General features: G+C 43.3%; 1 protein-coding gene across 1 annotated transcript; it reads left to right on the top strand.

Annotated features, from left to right (window-relative positions):
- Positions 1-779: 779 nt before the first annotated feature.
- Positions 780-15,498, top strand: Il12b (interleukin 12B). The gene is made up of 8 exons (XM_021636686.2): positions 780-877; positions 4,773-4,860; positions 8,497-8,769; positions 9,900-10,014; positions 11,601-11,824; positions 13,041-13,246; positions 14,699-14,827; positions 15,395-15,498. The coding sequence occupies exons 2-7, from the start codon at positions 4,773-4,775 to the stop codon at positions 14,825-14,827; spliced, it is 1,035 nt and encodes a 344-aa protein (XP_021492361.1). The 5' UTR covers positions 780-877; the 3' UTR covers positions 15,395-15,498.
- The last annotated feature ends 3,286 nt before the right edge of the window (positions 15,499-18,784 follow it).

Raw genomic sequence — 18,784 nt, 5'->3', positions numbered from 1 at the left:
CGCGGTTGTACACCTCTTTGCAGGTTTAAATCCCTCAAAAGGAGAAATTGCACGTTGTTTCTAGTACCAAAGATATGTGATTAATGAAATGAGAATATAGTCTGGATACCCAAAACAGTGACTTTTGTGTATGGCTTAGGTCATCTGTATGCTTGCCTGTGACTAGCTCGGGCCATGAGTAAGGGCCTACGAGCACAGGAAACGACTCCAAACACAATGAACCCCAGGGCTGCTCTGGATACAGACAACAGAGGTGTGTGTGGAGGTGGGGAGGTCGTACGGAGCCAAACAGGTGGTGATGGCTTCTGAAACTCAGCTGTTAACTAGAAAACAGAGAGAAAGGTGGCCCAGATACGCTAGGCTCTTTGCCACTCATATCATCCACCTTGACCTCAGAACTGTAGATTAGGCTTTGAACCCCATAGCACCTAGTTGTTTGACTGTGACAGGAACCATGAACGCAGTTTGGGGCCCGACCTTCCTTTTTCCTCAGTGCGTGGAATCCAGGGAGGTTGGAAACTGTTACCTCTACTCACCTTGGGCATGATGTAAACAGAAATTAGCATCTCCATCTCCTTCCTTTTTCCACACCCCGAAATCATTTCCTCTTACCTGGGATTTCGATGTCTGTGTTCGTTCCCTGTGTGGTGGATACACTCAGGGAGACAAGGAGGGGGGAGGAACTTCTTAAAATTCCCCCAGAATGTTTTGACATTAGTTTTCAGTGTTGCAATGGGGACCAGTCAGTTTCTAGTTTGGGTTTCCATCAGAAAGTTCTGTAGGAGCAGAGTATATAAGCTCCGGGGGCAGTCACAGCAGCAGAAGGAACAGTGAGTGGTCCAAGCACATCAGACCAGGCAGCCTACAGCAAAGCAAGGTAAGCACTCTCCTGCTCCCTGCCACTAATCTGCTGAGCCTAAAGGCTGTCTAGGTACAGCCAACCGGGCAAGCTACTTTGAACCTGGCAGCATGGGAGTGGGGCTAAGGGGGTTCTGGAAGCATCTCAGATGGCTTTGCCTACTGCTAAAAACTAGGTACTATGGAGACAGAGGAGACAGAATATTCATTTTAATAGTCAGCTACTTACATTTAAAAAGTCAGCTAGTGTGATGTTGTATACCTGAATTTTGGAGGCAGTGGGCAGAATGTACAGGAGTTTAAGGCTGGTTCCAGCTACATAATGAGTTTGAGACCTTCTCTCAGGAAAAATAAAAATAAAAAGATGTGTTAATAATGTATGCCAAAGCCTGTGAACAGATGTGTATCTGACAGAAAGGTTTGCTTTGTCTGTTTAGACACATGCAGACATGTTCTTAAGCATTAATGCGTATCTGTTAGAGAGTATAGTTAGGTTCTGTTCTTGCCTTAATAGCGATAACTTTTTAAAAGCCTTTCAGGCACCCCTTAAAGTTTAAACTAGTATCTGAATTGTCCTACTTGCTTTTTCCCTACCTGCATGTCGGCTTCTAGAGTCAGCTGTGATCATCAAACTGGATAGCTGGTTTCTGTGGTTCTTTCAGATTTTAAGTAACTTCTCCACCTCTTCAAAACTGAAAAGCCTTGGTCATGTTCAAAACTTCTTCCTAAAGGATTCTAAAATGTGTGAGAAAGGTCATCCTTATGGGCTGGTTTTTAATCTGCTTGCCCAGGTGAAATCATGGGCACCAGAAGGGTCAGTCTGACATCTTGTTCTTACATAAGGATCACTGAACTTCAGCCGATGGCTCAATTTGTCAAAGCAAGGCATTTCAAGATGAGGTTAGGTCTCCACAGAGAGTTAATTTTGCTGAGATCCGGACTGCTATGATTATTGCAACAACAATCTACGGAACCCCTCTAAAATAGGCTCTGCATATAAGATAAGACAGACATGACCCCTGCCATCAGACCTCAATACAGGATAGACATTGATGGTGTAATCAAATTATTGCTGCCTCAGTAATGCTGAAAAAGAAGCGTAGGTATTGGGGGTCCTGTTTTCATTTTGGGGACCAAGATGGCACTTTCTAAGGATCATTTTATGAACTCCTATCCTGACAGGGTCCCTGTTTTACAGTATAGGAGAATAAGGTTTGAGGAAGTCAACAAAACTTGTCAGGATCACATCATTCACAGGTGGCGGACTGAGGTCTGTTTGGCTCTAGAATCAGGGCCCCTTGCCCATGCCACCCATGCCATCTGTACCATGTATTGTTGTTTCCGAGCATTTTTATTTTTAAATACCGTTCCTCTTTTTTTGTTTAAAAAAAAACAAAATGAAATTTGCAAAAGGGATGTCCACCCAGGTGCCCTGTGCCTCGGCTGGTGGTGGTGTTAGGAGCATTTGCTTACCCAGGGTTCTTGTGTCCTTTGCACAAGAATTTCAGAAATTTAGAAAACAAGTGAAATCATGTGAGAACAAACAAACAGACAAACCGAATTGCCTACGCTTACCGAGTGGAAGGATTGTGGAGTGAGAGGGTTATGGCTCCCCAGCATCTGTCCAGCAGCCAGAGAGCCAAAGCTTGGCAACATACTAAGAGGTGACATCTCCACCCTCTGCTGGTCTTCTGTGATCTAAGATGTGGCTGATGCTGTTGTTCCACAGACCGGGGCCAGGGCTCCCTTCGACCTGAAATAGGGTTCACGTGCAGTGCTCAAATGCACCTGAGGCCCACGGAGGAAATGCCTGACATGTAGCCGAGGGGAAAATCGCTGTGTTGATAGCGTACGAAGGGATCACCAGGAGATGGCAGGAATCTCTGCCTTTTTCCCATCCCAGAGTTCTGCCGTCTGGGTTTTACAGACATGTATAATTACACCACCTCCTCTAGGCATTTCTCTCTACCACCTGGCAGATTTTTATGTTTCAACCCACTATATACAAAGAATTTCTTTCTTTTTTTTTTTTTTTCCTTTTGGCTCTTCTGCTAGTGCAAGGTAACATGCCATCAGTTGCCTGTCATCTCACTGCATAGCTGAAAGCCCTTTAAGACCACACACACCTTTATTATGTCTTTTTATATAAGGACAGTACAGCTCAGTGGCACTAGACCAACATCCCACAGAGACTAAGTAGCAGGGCTAGACTCCAACCCTGCATCTGCTTGATGCCATGCCTATGAATGTACCAACCAGCACCGTTTTCAGCTGGTATTTGGCTATATGATAACTCGGACCCAGGCAAAGCCTGGCTTCTAGTCCTGCCTCTGTCATTGATGACATTTGTAACGAAGGTCCACAAAGGTTAGCAGTAGTTCTGAGGAAGCCACCAACTCTAACCATCGCCTGCTCATTTTTAAGCATTTGCCTGGAACATTTAAGCCTTAGTTCATATGAGTTAGACACGCAGTCTCTGAAATCTCATCCCTGCCAGATGGTGGCATCCTCCAACAGGAGGTGTTTCTGAAGGGAATTAATTAGATACTAATTATCTCAACTGCATTTATGAGTAGGGTGTAATCTTTACAGTCTAAAGGTTTCTGCTAACCCTGGGTGTTAATCTGGACAGGGTTACGATAAGATGGTGGCTGATTTATGTACTTCATACTTCTGGTGGGTCAATCAATACGTTATGGTCTTCTGCCAAAGAACACCTTGAATTTTAGGAGTTTTCGACCCTAACTACTGGCTGACACATTTCCTCTTATGCCGTGTTCCGTGGAGCAGAAGCATCGGCTTCGGGAACCCTTAAGACCTGTTAAATCATACACTCTGGGCTGAGATTCAGCAGCCCTGGTAAGGCCAGGTTAAACATACACTTGAGCTTAAGAAATGCTGAGTTTTGTTGTGAGGGAGAGAATAAGCTTGGAATTTGTAGTTATTTCTGCTAGGAAAAAAAACAAACAAACAAACAAACGAACAAAAAAAAAAACCCTAATCTAGTACAGGTCCTTGCCAAAACTTGAAAGTTTACCCCTGTATTAGCCTTCCCACACCTAAGCTAGACATCCCTGTGCCTATTGCTCAGTGGGCAGTGAAACAAATGCAGAGCACATCCTGTCCAAGTAAATATTTGTAGCTCGACAGTGTTGGTGCTAGAAAGCAGAGTATAGGTGAAAGCTTTTTCCATTCTGTTCAATGCTCTTTAGGTATCATGTTAATATTACAGTCAGAACTAAGTAAATGACTCCTGGATGTGGATCTGGGAAGCCATGTTCCATCTCTAAGCTATGTTTCTGAGCCTTAAAAAAAAAGATAATGAGCCAGGTGTGGTGGTGCCACTTACCTTTAATGCCAGCACTCAGGGAGGCAGAGGCAGATAGATCTCTGTGAGTTTGAAGCTAGCCTTATCTACACAGTGAATTCCAGGACAGCCAGAGCTAAGCCTTTATGTCAAGAAGAGGGAGGAAGGAGTTATAGTAGGTACCAGTAAGACAGTTTGGCAGGTAAAATTACCTGCTCCATAAGCCTGGTGACCTGAGTTTGAGTGGAAGGAAACAGCCAGCTTCAGAAAGGTGTCTCCTGCCCTTCACACATGCTAATGAACACACACACACAGTAGTAATAAATAAATACTTGTAAAACAAATATCAAATGGCTGGTCTTTAGGATTCTTTCAGCTCCAGGTGCCCTCCAGTTCTCCATTTGGAGATGTTTTTACCCGAAGATAGAATAAACCTCCTATAACCCTAGCCTGACATTGTAAAAGAGAAAAGAATAAAATCAACATTTAGAAGACGGATAGAATGTAGGTCTGGCTAATTAGAGAATGGTTGACATTTCCTCTCCTGTTTTCCTGCCCTTTCCTTCTCTTTCACTCTGTCTCTTCCTCCTGCTCTTCCCCCATGCAGATGTGTCATCAGAAGCTAACCATCTCCTGGTTTGCTGTGGTTCTGCTGGCATCTCCACTTATGGCCATATGGGAGCTGGAGAAAAATGGTAAGCAGTCTTTTCTTGTTCTCTATGGAGCTCCAGGTTCGAAGCCTGAGCTCCAGGTAACCTGCTGGGGAAGGAGCTGAAGTGGGCAGCCACCCATGGGGTCTTCTCAGGAAAGCCCTTCCTCAGGGAAAAGGCAGGGTGAGCCTCCCCACATCCATCTATCTCTGCCTTGTTCGGATTTCACGTTGGATAACAGGAAAGGAGCTTCAGGTAGACTATTGTGGAAAAGGAGATATGATCTTTGCCTTTAATACTAGAAAATGAGCCTTCTGAAATTCCCTAGTAGAGAATCTGAACAGTAACAAGTCTGTCTTCCGCTGTCTCCTGTTCCTCCACACTGCATCGTCCACTCGTGGACACTGTGATGGTTTTCCTCCAGATGCTATGGGATCGGCATCCACAATGACTTGGGTTCAAATCGTGGCTCTGCCAGGTATTGATCTGAAACCTTGAGCTGGGCAACCTCATGGCCTCAGTTTTCATAACTGAGTGTTCAATATTGCATGGCCCACATGGGCTATTGAGTTTGTTAACGAATACAGAAGACGACGTACGGTAAAATAAACATAAATATGAGCAAGTACTGTTGCCTCTGAACTTTCCTTTATCCCAAGGGTGATCAGATTATTAGTAGACTAATAGTGTTGCATAGCAACGGGGCACTCTCTGCCCTGTACTAGCTCACATTTAGCAAATGCCCACCTACTCAGTCCTCAAGTGTTCCTGACAGAATCTCAAATGTTTCGTGAAATGCAAGTAATAATGTCAATGACTTCTGCTTATGTAGCTGTACTATAGTAATATTTAATATTTATTGAACACAGAACCTCAGTCAGTTTCACAACAGCCATATAAAGGAGGAGATATCTGTGTTCCATTTTACAGATGGTGAAAACTGAGGCTCCAGAGATTAAGTAACTTGCCCACAAAGTGCAGAACAGGACTTGATCCCAGTTTAGTCTCACTTCAGAGCCTGTGTGCATAAATGCTAGAAAATTTTACAAGGAGGGCACGAAGCAACAGTTTCCTGTGCCTGTAAAGAGGAAATGAGCATAAATTAAAAGTAAAAAGATTTCTGATGATGATTTGAAATAATCTTTTGCGAGCCCAGGGAGTACAATACCAAAATTGGTACCTTAAAAAAAAAATGAGGTCAGTCATTTCATTCTGAAGATTCACAAGGATGAGAAAGATACTTAGCAGAAAGAGGTGCCTGATGACCTGGACTTGATCGCTAGCATCTGCATGACAAAGGAGAGGATCAGTTCCTCTAAACTGCCCTCTGATCTCCAGGCGAGAGCTGTGGTATTTGTATACACACACACACACACACACACACACACACAGAGAGAGAGAGAGAGAGAGAGAGAGAGAGAGAAGAATTAAATGCAGTTTTAAAAATAATAATTTCAAGAAGTCTTTCCCCACCACCCCAATAGAAATTTTGACTCTTTTTTAAGTAAAGCCTTTGCTACAGCCAGGTCTACAACATAGGGATTTTTAAGAGTGCTGAGGAAGGAACTGAGGCCCTGGCAGAGCTAAATCCTTAGTTACTTCTGACCTGGTAAACCACAGAAATTTCCAAAAATCAATATGAAAAAGCTGGAGAGGGCTTGTGGTGGGGTCAGAGTAATGGCCTGAAGCCCAGCAGATATCTAAGCTCGGAATCCAGTATCCCCAAGAAGTTCTTTAACTGCCCTTGGGCCAAGGTCTTCTGGGGTTCTAACAGGAGTCCAGGTTCTAACAGGAAAATAACTGGTAGTGCTGTTCAGTTGCCTAGAGGACAAAGGGAAACTGGAGGAAGCCAAAGACTCCTGTGATTTGGTGTCAACTCAGGCTAATGATTTCCAAAGAGTTTGGCCCAAGTGATTTTTACCTCTTATCTTTGCTTCCCATTCAGCAGTTACAAAGCCCACAGTTGTAAAGTGAGAGCTTTGCATTTCACAATGTTTTATGCTTGAATGCTAATCACAAAGCCGCCATTCACTGGGCACTTAAAGGAACTGTCTTAAGCTTGCATACAAATTAGTTTATTTGTCACCTTCTAAAGAAAGCACTAATATTTTACTTTCATTTTTTAAATAATGACATCAGACTCGTGCATTATTGGTTCATGCCTGTAATCCCTGAGTTTGGTAGGTCAAGGCCCTGAGTTTGTTGGCCAGTCTGAGCTACAAAGTGAAATTCTTCAAAATAAGATGATGACACTAAACTCAATGTCCCTTTCCACATCCAAGGCTCTCTTGAGGCCTTTGGCTGATTCTGGTTCATAGCCGTGCCATTCCAAACCCCAAGCTCTTTTACCTTTGTGCCTTCTATATTTAATCAGGCATTAAGATCACCTAGAAGACTTAACAAATGGGTCACTGGAGCCAACACATTTCTGACTTAGCAACCAAGAACAAGAATTACTGACGAGTTTCTTGGTGATGCTGATAATGGAAGTTGGGAGACAACCAAGCCTTAAAGACCATTGCATTAAGCTATTCTTTCGATTGGTAGTTGATATGTGGGTAATCTTTGAAGCTTTGTGACGTGAAGCTTTGCTCTAATACTCTCCAGAATACCTTATGCATATATTCCTGGAGGCTCTTTTAGAAGCTGTCATTGGATATCCATTGCCTAGCACAGGAGACAAAAGGTCTGAACTGTAGCATTTATTACACTTCACACTTGATAGGACCTTGCCCTTGGGCATCAGCCCTTTGGCATCAGTACCTTCCTCCAAAAAAATGTGAAGACCATTATCTACTGCTTCATAAGAGTGTAAATTAGCTTAAAAGAAAAAGAAAGAAAGAAAAAGGTAGCTAATAACAATCTTCATTGATGAGTTTCATGCAGAAGGGACTAAAAACGTAAATCTTCCTCAATAATTGTAAGAGGTTTTCTTTTTTTCTTTTTTTTTTTTAAGTGCATTTGCCTGGCTCTTTGGTTTGTGGATGTTGATAATGATGATGATGATGATGATGATATTAATGATAAAGCTAGCACAGAGTTGCAGTAACTAATGCATGATTTTTCCCACCTATCCTTACAAACACCTATCCGGCCAAACTTACAAGCGTAGATACTATCGTTCCTATCATTTGCCAGGACTCTGAGGCTATTGACAGTTCAGTCCGTTGCTCAAAATCCCCTTGCCATTTAGAGAAGACAGGATTTCTGGTCTTTCTTCCTCCACACCTATGCTTTAAATTTACGCGTTAAAAAAAAAAAAAAAAAAAAAAAAAAAAAATTTACGCGTTAATCTGCTTTAACACTGCCCCCTGGTGTCTTCCTTGTGAACTGCAACTGGAAGCTTTTTTCCTCTCATGCCAACCCCAACCCCACAACCTCTGAATCTTGCGCTGTTTGCGTCTTTCTCTTTTCAAGGTCTCCCCTTAATAATCAGAGATTAATTATCGTAGGCCACCTGCCAATTAAGGACTTGGTGGCAGCTCTAAAAACTGCTTCTCTGTCCTGTCACCCTGAGTCCAGACAGGGCACCATGCCCTAAGACCATCTCAGCAAGCCTTTGCCAAACTCTTGAGAGCTGTGATGTTTCGAGGGCAGTGGGGATGTCAAGGCAGTGACTGCAACCTCGTCCCGGAGTTCATAAAGCTCACGGTCCAGGTCTTCACTGCTGGTTCTCTCCAGTTTATGTTGTAGAGATGGACTGGAGGAGCGGTGCGAATGAAAGCGTGGTCCTCACCTGTGACACTTCTGAAGAGGGTGATATCACCTGGACCAAAGACCAGACGACCAAAGTAGAGCAATCTGGAAAAACCGTGACCATCGAAGTCAAAGACTTCAATGAAGCTGGTCAATATACCTGCCACAAAGGAGACCAGACCCTCAGCCACTTCCGTCTGCTGCTCCACAAGAAGAAAAACGGATATTGGTCCAATGAGATCTTAAAGCAGGATAAAAGTAATTCCCATTCCCTGGGATAGTGTTTTTCTTTTACCTCTCCTTTAAAAAAAATAAGTGTGTGTACATGTGTGTGCGCATGTATGTTCATGTGTGTACAGATACATGGGGGAGGGGGGCAAAGGACAACCTTGGATATTATCCTCAGAAATGCTTCTCATGTCTTTTGAGACAGAAACTTTTACTGGCCCATAGCTCACCTGTAAGCTGGACCGGCTGTCAAGAGACATTCGGAGACCTTTCTGTCTCTGCCTCTCCAGTTCTGAGATTACAAGTGCATGCCATCACTCTTGGCATTTTTTACCTAACTAGAGCCTGAACTCCGGTCCTTGTGTTTTCCAGGCCACTTTATCAACTTGACTGTCTTCCCAGCCCATATTGTCCCTCCCAATAGTTACAAAAAAATTAAAAATTTGAAAAGGCAGGACATATTTAGTGCAGTTAATGACTAAACGTGAGTCCTATAATCTCCGTTTCCCTTGGCTTTCCCGAAATTCTTGGGTTATGGTCCATTTCTGTCTGATTCAGAGAGAGTTCAGTTGTCTTTCTGAATGCATGTTCTCAGGCTTTCTTTGGGTGACAGAGATACTGCTAGATATCTGTTAAAAGTTAGGCTATGTGTTCAGTTGATAACTCAGTACTGGGGTAACGATTTTGGAAAAGAAAAAGAATATTTCTCTCTTGGATGTAAAGGAAGTGCTGCAGTCTATCATGCTCTGAAGAATCAGTGTCCTACCCAGACATTACCGGCCTATGCCGAAATGCATGCCAACAAAGCAGCCTAATCCAAGGAAGCCGATGGAAGAATGTCAGACAAAAAAAAAAAAAAAAATGTAGTTTTAGGAGTAGAGCACTTTGCCCAGCATATACAAGGCCCTGTGTTTGATCTTTAGTACCACAAAGGCAATTGGGAGATGGAAACAGAAGTATCAGGAGGCTTAGGTCCTTCTACGTAGCCAGCCCAACCTACATGAGACCTTGTCTCCAGAAACCTCGCCCTTGTGCCATTTAGTGGCCTGTGATTCACCCACAATAAATAAATTTAAAAAAGAAAAAAAACTTTCTTTACTAGAAAAAAAATTGTAAATAACAATTCTTTTTATGTTTGTTTGTTTTCTTTTCAAATATAGATTCCGAAAATCAGACTTTCCTGAAATGTGAGGCAGCAAATTACTCCGGGCGTTTCACGTGCTCTTGGCTGGTGGAAAGGACTGACTTGAAGTTCAGCATCAAGAACAGCAGTAGGTAAGAGAGCTGTTCTGGTTCCTTAACATTTTTTTAGACCAATTTCATAAAGAAAATAAGTGCAAACTGTCTGCGGATTATCAGTGAATGGTAAAGGAACAGCAGAGTCAAGCCCGTATTTCTTTCAACTTCCCTCCACTTGCCCAAGGAAGTAATAAGGAGCTTTAAGCCAGCCCGCTGAAAAGAGTTTTCTGGCGAGTTTGAATCCACTCATCCAAATTGCCTGGCAGAGCTTCATTACGGCCCCCAGCACAGAGGGGAGAAATTAAGAAGAACCCACAGCTGCAAACAACTTGCCAAAAGTCTACCTTACGTCAAAAAGACAAGGGCTCTGCGGCCTTGCTCTTGGAAGCCCTGAAACAGATCCCAGAAGCCTCTGAGAGCTTCTGAGATTTTTTCCAGAGCCTTATCAACTTCTTTCCACCCCACCAACACCTATATTCTGAAGTTCAGTTTGTCCAAACCACTTGGGATTCCCTAAGAAACCATTTTCCCAGGATTGCAGGGCTGGTGCGTCGGGCTGTTCTACAGCTGACTTCAGTTGGCAATTAAATCCAGCTAACTCCCTGAGCCATGAAGCAGAATAAGCACCAGGCTCTACGACTATCTGAATGAGTGCATTGGGGACTCATATTCCCATCTTCAGCCTGAATTTGCTATGACTTAAACATAACTAAGGAAAATAATGGTTCAGGGTGACATCAGAGTCCTTGCTTGTGGCTCATAGGAGATTTTTTTTTTTTTTTTTGAGCTGGTAAAGGTGGCCCCTTAGGAAGCCCACATAACTGCAGGGTGGCTACCTCTAGTAACATGCCAGACCTGTATGAGTTTAAAAACAAATGGACAAGTACGATAAATTTTCTCACTAGAGAAATCTTACGTGTGTTCATGAAGATACTGGTGCTCAGATAAGAAATTCTAAGATATTTTGCATAATTAGCAAATGAATTCTCAAACAGAGCATTAATGTACACTTGTTGAAATAAATAATCCAACTTAAGTGTTCTGCTTAGAGAACTCCACCACAAAAGAACTCCCTTTCTCAGAGAGGAAAAAGATGGTTACATACTCACACATAGGTAATTTTCTTGTTATTTTGTTTAAAGCCATGTTACTATTTGGATAAAAATATGTATGTGCATGTATGTGTATATATGTTTATCTTAAATAGTCATTGAAAAACTCTAGAATTAACAAACTATGAATAATATCTATGTCTGGAACTCAGATTTGAGTTAAAACAGGGATTGCAGGGACACGAATGTTTTCTTTACAAGCATCTTTGTCATTTTAATTATTTCTAATTAGTGCCTGTTAACTTTATGATGTAGGAAAATTTAAGTTTTCAGCAAGGGGATTGAAGCAGCCTCTCTTGCATTAAAACATTTTCAAGTTCATTTAGGTCCCCAAGCTGTAAGTTTTAGTCTCTTACAACTAAGCTTCTGCGCCTGGAAAAGGCTGTTTGGTTTTGGTTTGGGTTTTTTTTTAAACCCATAGGAGAACTCTAACCAGGTCTGTCCTCAGATTGTAGTTACCAGGCATGTGTTCTCTGATCTATAACACAGAACTCTTTCTGTCTTGGCCAGTTCCCCTGACTCCCGAGCAGTGACGTGTGGAGCTGTGTCTCTGACCGCAGAGAAAGTCAAAGGGGATGAAAAGGATGGTAAGCTTAAGCAGTACTCAGTGACGTGCCAGGAGGACATCACCTGCCCAACTGCAGAGGAGACTGTGCCCATTGGCCTGGTGCTGGAGGCACAGGAGCAGAATAAATATGAGAACTACAGCACCAGCTTCTTCATCAGAGACATCAGTGAGTTTCTCATGCGATCGTGTGCTTGGGAAGCAAAGATGTTTGGGGAGCAAAGATGCTCTTTGCCACGTGTTCATAATACCCTGGAGGTATAGAACTTACCTGCATTCTTTTTCCTTCTGCAACCTCCTCAAAAGCATGATATGGACACTACTGTCTGCATTTTACATAGGAAGAAATTGAAGGGTTAAGCCGCCTTTCCCCAGATTTCAAATCTCACAGAGAGCAGCCCAGACCCAGATCTGCCCGACGTAAGCAGGCATTTTGCGCCATGCCTAATCTGCTACCCAGGTTGCTGACATGATGAATCCAAGAGTCACTGGAGCATATCACCTATTCTCGGAGCTAGAACTTCCCTACCAATTGCAATTTTCACTAGTCATTTTTCTCTAGCATTCAAGTATACACACATACACACACTCACACACGCTCATTCCCTTGGACATATACTTTTAAATCAACAGACAGAGAGTTTGTCATTCCTCATTTCCTTTACCACATATTCATGGAATGGTCATCTTGATAGAATGTGGTAGGATTAGAGAAATTGATGCAGAATTTGCAGAAAGTCTGTCATGGGCGGGAGTGTTCACAGAGTGGGGTGGCCAAAGAGGTAACCTCTGAGGAGATGACACTCCACAGAGGCCTAAAGCAAAGATGTTGATGGTATTAACCACACTACAAGGGGTATTTGTGAAGTGTCCACCAGGGACAAGATGGCCATTGCGTGGAATGGAACTAAGCTTCTTAAGCTGGAGCACACTCCAGAGAAGTCGCTCCATCTAGAAGAAAATTGCCACCTGAAGATCATGACATGCAGTGTATCCTCACACAGAGGCCACTGTGTGGTGGTACACAGTGGACTATGAGTTTGGGGTCAACTACATGCTTAAAGTGAAGGATCAAATGCAGACAGGGTGTCCCTGGTGGAAGAGCCCGAGACCAGTCTTTATTAAGCAGAATGACTCGAGCATCAGGGACTGCCAGTCTGTACAGTGAATAAAAGGTTCTAAAATATAGAATGTGGCCAATAATGGCGACTTCCTCCTATGAAAGCAACAGCCTCAGCAGCAGCAGGGGTCCCTCACAGGGGCTGCCCTAGAAGGAGCTATCCTAGAGACTAAAAAGTGGATGGCTCAGTCAGTCAGAATCAGAAGCCTAAACCCTGGCTCCAAAGCCCTGCCAGGATAACCAAGATGCCCGTCTTCTTCTGCAGTCACACCGGACCCTCCCAAGAACCTGAAGGTGAAACCTTTGAAGAACGATAAGGTGGAGGTCAGCTGGGAGTACCCTGACTCCTGGAGCACCCCCCATTCCTACTTCGCCCTCAAGTTCTGTGTTTGGACCGAGAGCAATAAAGAAAATAAGATGAGGAACACAAATAGCAATAAAGAAAATAAGATGAGGAACGCATGTATACAGGTGAGGATTATGTAGCCCACGTTGGGGACAATGTAAAGATCCTAACAATCAGGTGCTTGCTACAGGCCCAGAACTGTGCTAAGGGCTGCTCTCCATGTGTATCATGCCCAACCCACACAAAGGCCAGAAGGCAGCCAGTATTACTGTCACCTCTTCACAGAGAAGAGTGAAGCTCAGAGGGGCTGTGAGTTCTAAAGCAGCGACAGAACCCTGCTAAAGCAGCGACAGTCTGCAAGAGGAAAAGGGAGTTACCCCAACCATCCCAATTCCTCCAGTTCAGTCAACCAGCAATCCTCAACTAAAATTGTCCATGATATAGAGACCTGGGATCCAGAAGCCTAAAATGATTGCTTCAACTGAGTGACTATAACAAATATAATAATAATAATAAGATAATAAATGCTAGAACATTGGTGCTCGGTCTCACCCAATATAAATAATCCCTACTTCTTCAATATACTATGCAATTATTTTGCCAAGCAAGGTGTCCACACTTACACAGGCTAGTATGGTGGCTTTCCTGCCTTCTGGCCCTTACACAGTGATCTTTTGCAAGGCTTAGGGGACAGTTTTACAGAGCATTTAAAGTCACAGAGCAAAGGCTTTTTTTTTTTTCCCTACTTACATTGAGAATTCGGTAACAATTTAGCTCAGAGATTCAATCATGCCCTAAAAACAGGAGCAGAAAAATCCGGCTATTTCGAAACAGATTTTAATGTTACCTACCTAAAATCTTGCTAGATTTCAGCTCTGTGTGTATGTATTTAATATGCATATCTTAAATAGATGAAGTTGAGCAGTTTCTATTTGCTAGAAACTTTCTAAGCATTTTTTAGATAAATATTGTATTTGCCTGCTGCAATAAGAGGCAGACATTATCTTGGGACCTATTCATAAATTAGGAGAGAGACAGAGAGCCAAAGACATTTTCCTGAAGCTCCACGGCTGTTTAGTAGTGGTGCCAAGATTTGAAGTCACATTTATAAGCTGACAGATGCAGGGGAGAGTATTTCTTGATAGCCAGATGACAGCTAAGGGAGGTTGGTCTCAGTCCCAACCTCAGCCTCATACTGGAGTGATTGCCCATGAGGCCTTGAGGCAAGGCTACTATTCAGAGAGAGCAAAAGTGGAAGAAACCATTTCTGTTGGAGCTTACTAAACAGAAAAGTGAGGCCAGGGAGATGGCTGAGCCATGCTAAAGCATGAAGACCTGAATTCTAACTCCCAGAAACTAGGTAAAGGCTGAATTACAATGCCTGTTCTGGGACAAGGGAGGACACACACACACACACACACACACACACACACCTCTGTTTACAGCTTCTGCCAGCAGGTGGTGCAAGGGTAGCGCCCAAAGACAACACTGGACACTGTTTACAGAGGTGATGTTCTGCAGGAACATGCCAGTCTGCCTTGTATTGCCAACGCACCTAACTTTTCTCCCCTTTGCAGAATGGCACATGGCTAGTAGACACGACCTCCACCAAAGTCCGGTGCAAAGATGGAAGAGTCTGCGTGGAGGCTCAGGATCGCTACTACAATTCTTTGTATAGCAAACATGCGTGCGTGCCCTGCAAATAGGTGAGCAGATCCACGAAGCCCGGCCACACCAGAATGTCCAGCGGTCCTGATGGAGGTCAACGAGGGGCGGCTTGTGAGAGATGGGGTGGAGTTCCTGGCGTAGGGACACCAGAGTCAGAAACACATTTGTTCATGAGCAGATATTAATTTTGATATCTACGTTAGGTCAGGAACTGTCCTGAGCCCAAGGATATTGCAATAAGGAGCACAGGCATGGGTCCTACCCTTGTATGGGGAAAGGCAAGCAAGACCAGATGGGGAGGAAACCAGAGGTCAGAGGAAGGAGGACTTGGAAGTGGACAGAAATTGGAACCTTAGGACCACTGAACTGTTTGTAATAAGAAAATTTCCTGATCAGATGCCCCCTTTAAAAAAAAAATATTTCGAGAGAGCCCCTGGCAAGCATGAAACCAGCTGAATTTCAAGCCCTGTAAGGAAGGGCTGGGCCTTCTCACAGGGAACCGTCCCCCCCTCAAGATCCAATGGCTGGGTAAGAATGTGTGGGAAGAAATAGGACATTGAAGCTACACTTATCACCAACGTGGACTTACACACATTCCTTTACAGGGTCCAATCCCAGAATGCAACTTTGGAAGAAGGAAAAAAAAAGTGGAAGAAATTAGGAAAGAAAATTTTCAACTCATTCTGGAAGAGACACCACCCCCCCCCCCAAGTGATTTTCTGCTTGACTGGCTTTTTTCCAGTTTTTTAGGTTCATAATGACACCTTTGCTATAATTTCTACATTTAAATGTTTAAATGCATCCTGAGAGGATGAGCTAATTTATGTAGAGATGTTTTAGTGTACTCTTGGTCTTATGCTATTGAAATATTTAAGTAATTTGAGTAATTTATGTATTTATTAATTTATTTCTATATTTAACATTTTGGATACCAAGATGAATTGAATATTTCCTGTTCTTGTGGCCTGATCCAGGGGGACCAGGCCCTACAATGCAAAATATGAGCTTGTTATCTTTTTACTCTTAAACCAAAGCTGCATATAGGCACATTGGCTTTTGTGACAACCAATAAGAATGTAATATCCTGACACAAGCAGTGTTATGTATCTATGGCCAGTACAGACACATTTAGAGACATGAAGAAGATATGAAGGAAGCTCTGAAGAACTTAGTGCTAGTCTCAGCATCAAGGAAGACACTGATAAGAACCCAGGGCCTCCTGTATTTCTATTCACCTTTGGGTAATATCAGGCTAATACGATGCTAATGTTAGCCTAAATTTGAGAGAATTTTTAAAAACTAGAAATGAAAATCCAAGTCTCTGTATATACCTCAGGTGGCAGAGTGCTTGCCTAACCCTTCTGAGGAACTAAATTTAGTCCCCAGCACTGCATAAACTCAGCATGGTGGTGCATGCCTTAATCTCAGCACTGAGGAGAGAGTGAGAGCGAGGCAGAAAAATCAGAAGTTTAAATGTCATCCTCAGCTACATTAACAAGTTTGAGTCCATCCTGGGCTGCATGATATACTATCTCAAGAAGAAGAGAAGGAAAGGGGAGGTGGTAACAATTCACTGGACGCCTCCTCGACAGTCCTCACCTCCAACACTCGTAAGACAAGGAAACAGAGACATCCTGGGTGTCTGGAAGAAAAGAAGCTCTTGGAAATCGAGGGGAAAGATATTAATCCAGGGTGGCTTAGCAGCCACACAAATGAGTGCAAAGAAAACCATGCAGAATTACCATCTCCTCAGCCAGAGTGAATCTAAGCTAAAGATATGACCAGACAAGAGCCATCAGGCCATGAAGGGTACTACTGCTCCATACTGACATAATGACATAATGACCATGCTTCTTGTAGTGACTGCATTTGTTTTTTCATTTGTTTGATTGTTTATGTGTTTGTTTGTTTATTTATTTATTTATGCCTTCTGAGACCAAATGAATAAAAACTCTTCTTTGCAGTCATGCTTTTGTACTTTCTCGGCTGACTCAGGCATTCCGATTCCAAGCCTATTTGGGTGCATCTCCTCCCACCCCCATCATCTAAGAACTGCTTCCCCTTGAAGTGATTTCATTTCCAATTGTGCAGAGTCGCTCTTTCCCTTTATAGTATTTCTAGTTTCGGCATCTTGCTGAGCTCAGGGACGGTCCCCCGCAGGCTTCCCAGCAGGGATTCCACTAGGGCACAAAACTGCACTGTGCCCTCTTTAGGGTTTTGCTGCTCCATCATCAATCCTGAAATGACTTTCTGATTTCCCCTTGTCTTAGTTTTCTCTCTATTACTATGATAAAACCCCATAACCAAAAGCAATTTGGGGAAGAAAGGGTTTATTGTAGCTTACAGCTTGTGAAGGGAAATCAGGATAGGAATTCAAGATAGGAACTGCCCCAAAGATTTAGCCTATAGGCCAGTGTGGTGGGGAAATTTTCTTAGTTGAGTTTCCCTCCACTCAGACAACTCTATCAAGATGACAAAAAAACTCACCAACATACCCTTACACCATGAAATAAACTCTAAATGAGATGGATGAGCTTCGTCCATCTCATCTCCCCATTTCATCCATTCTTCTTCAGTATTTATTGAGATCCGTATCTTGTCTGGATGTGGTGTGTTAGCCCTTAAGGTTTGGGGTTTCCAATGGCTCTCATGTTGTGTTTCCCTGAAAGAGTGCCCATTCCTGACACTACTTACGAAAATAAGGATGAACTTGTTTAATCTCATTCAGTACTAAGACATTCAGCATATCTCGACAAACTAAACAGAGAAGAGAAATAAGCTGTGTTTAAATCATGGGCAGGGTCTATCATGATCCTGGTGGTTCCTATGGAAAGAGGAAATGGTGAACTCAGAGAAAATGGAAATCAACTCCCTGCTATTCTGAAAATCCAGTTGCGTACATACACCTGGGCTTCCTTGCAAACGGCAGGGTGATTTTTGGTAGTTATTTGCTTAGAGTCCTAGTTGTGCTTTTCAGAAGGGTGGGAGGAAGTTTCTCTCATCCTTTTCAAGCCTTTGAAATACAACCTCCTGTTTATGAGCCCACACTTGGCAGCAGGGAATGGCTTCTAACAACTGTCGATCTTCCTACAAGGCATTTCATCTAGTGATAGCAAAACATTTAATAGGTTCTAAATGAACAATGATAGAGAGGAAAAGAATAATCACGTTTTATAAGCACGGAGACCTAGGGATGTTTCCCAAACTTTCAGCAAGCTTTAGGGCAGGCTTGACTGTCCTATCCCTCACCCTGCGGTTGCTTTTCTGACATGACCCCTTAACATTTGATTGATTTCAGTGCACGCAATGTGGAGTTTCTCTATTTGAAATCTTTTTTTCCAGGACAGACCTTCTTACAAGTCACTGGATAGTGTGAGGCATCCTGGGTTCCAGACATCAGGCCTGGTGCTTTTTCTGCAGGCTCAAAGCTCTAAGAGCTGCTATGACCATCCTGCTGCAGTTGAGGTGTAACAAGTGAAGATACTCTCAGTAGCGGAGCACACAGTCTTCTTTTTGCTGGCAGGGCATTACTAGCATCAGACCACGAGCACTTTGAGGCTAGATCTTTCTTGAGCTACAAAAAAGAAAAACAGAATTCTGAAGCCTGGGGCTGCAGTCCTGGTGGAGCACAAGGCATGGGAGGACATCACTGAGCACTGGGAGCCAACGTCCTGGAATTGGGTGGAGAGCCGGTAGCTACTACAAGAAGATTGGTTGAAGCAGGAAGCAAGAAACAAGAGTAATGGCAGCCCCAGGTAACCAGGGAGAGCAGGCTTGGGCACAACTGAAGGAGCAAGTAACTGTGACTACAAGAGAAGGTAAAGACATTCATTCCCAGGGAGAACATTACCAGGCCCCAGTAGAAGCATTAGGCTCCCGGAAGAACAGCAACTGGGCCACCATCAGAGAGGGGCAGGTGGTCAGGTCTCGGTGCAGAAGCTTTTAGGGACCCAGAGTCTTATGCAGGTAGTTAAAACTGCACTGAGGTCAAATGT

The sequence above is a fragment of the Meriones unguiculatus genome, chromosome 11 (assembly GCF_030254825.1).
Source record: "Meriones unguiculatus strain TT.TT164.6M chromosome 11, Bangor_MerUng_6.1, whole genome shotgun sequence".
Taxonomy (NCBI): domain Eukaryota; kingdom Metazoa; phylum Chordata; class Mammalia; order Rodentia; family Muridae; genus Meriones; species Meriones unguiculatus.
This window is presented reverse-complemented; position numbering and strand designations above follow the sequence as displayed.

What these genes read in the sequence shown, in the direction of transcription:
- Il12b (XM_021636686.2), top strand. Translation starts at nt 4,773, where the DNA reads ATGTGTCATCAGAAGCTAACCATCTCCTGGTTTGCTGTGGTTCTGCTG. An exon ending in GATCTTAAAGCAGGATAAAA is followed by an intron (nt 8,770 to 9,899) that starts GTAATTCCCATT and finishes TTTCAAATATAG; the next exon opens with ATTCCGAAAATCAGACTTTC. An exon ending in TGAGGAACGCATGTATACAG is followed by an intron (nt 13,247 to 14,698) that starts GTGAGGATTATG and finishes TCCCCTTTGCAG; the next exon opens with AATGGCACATGGCTAGTAGA.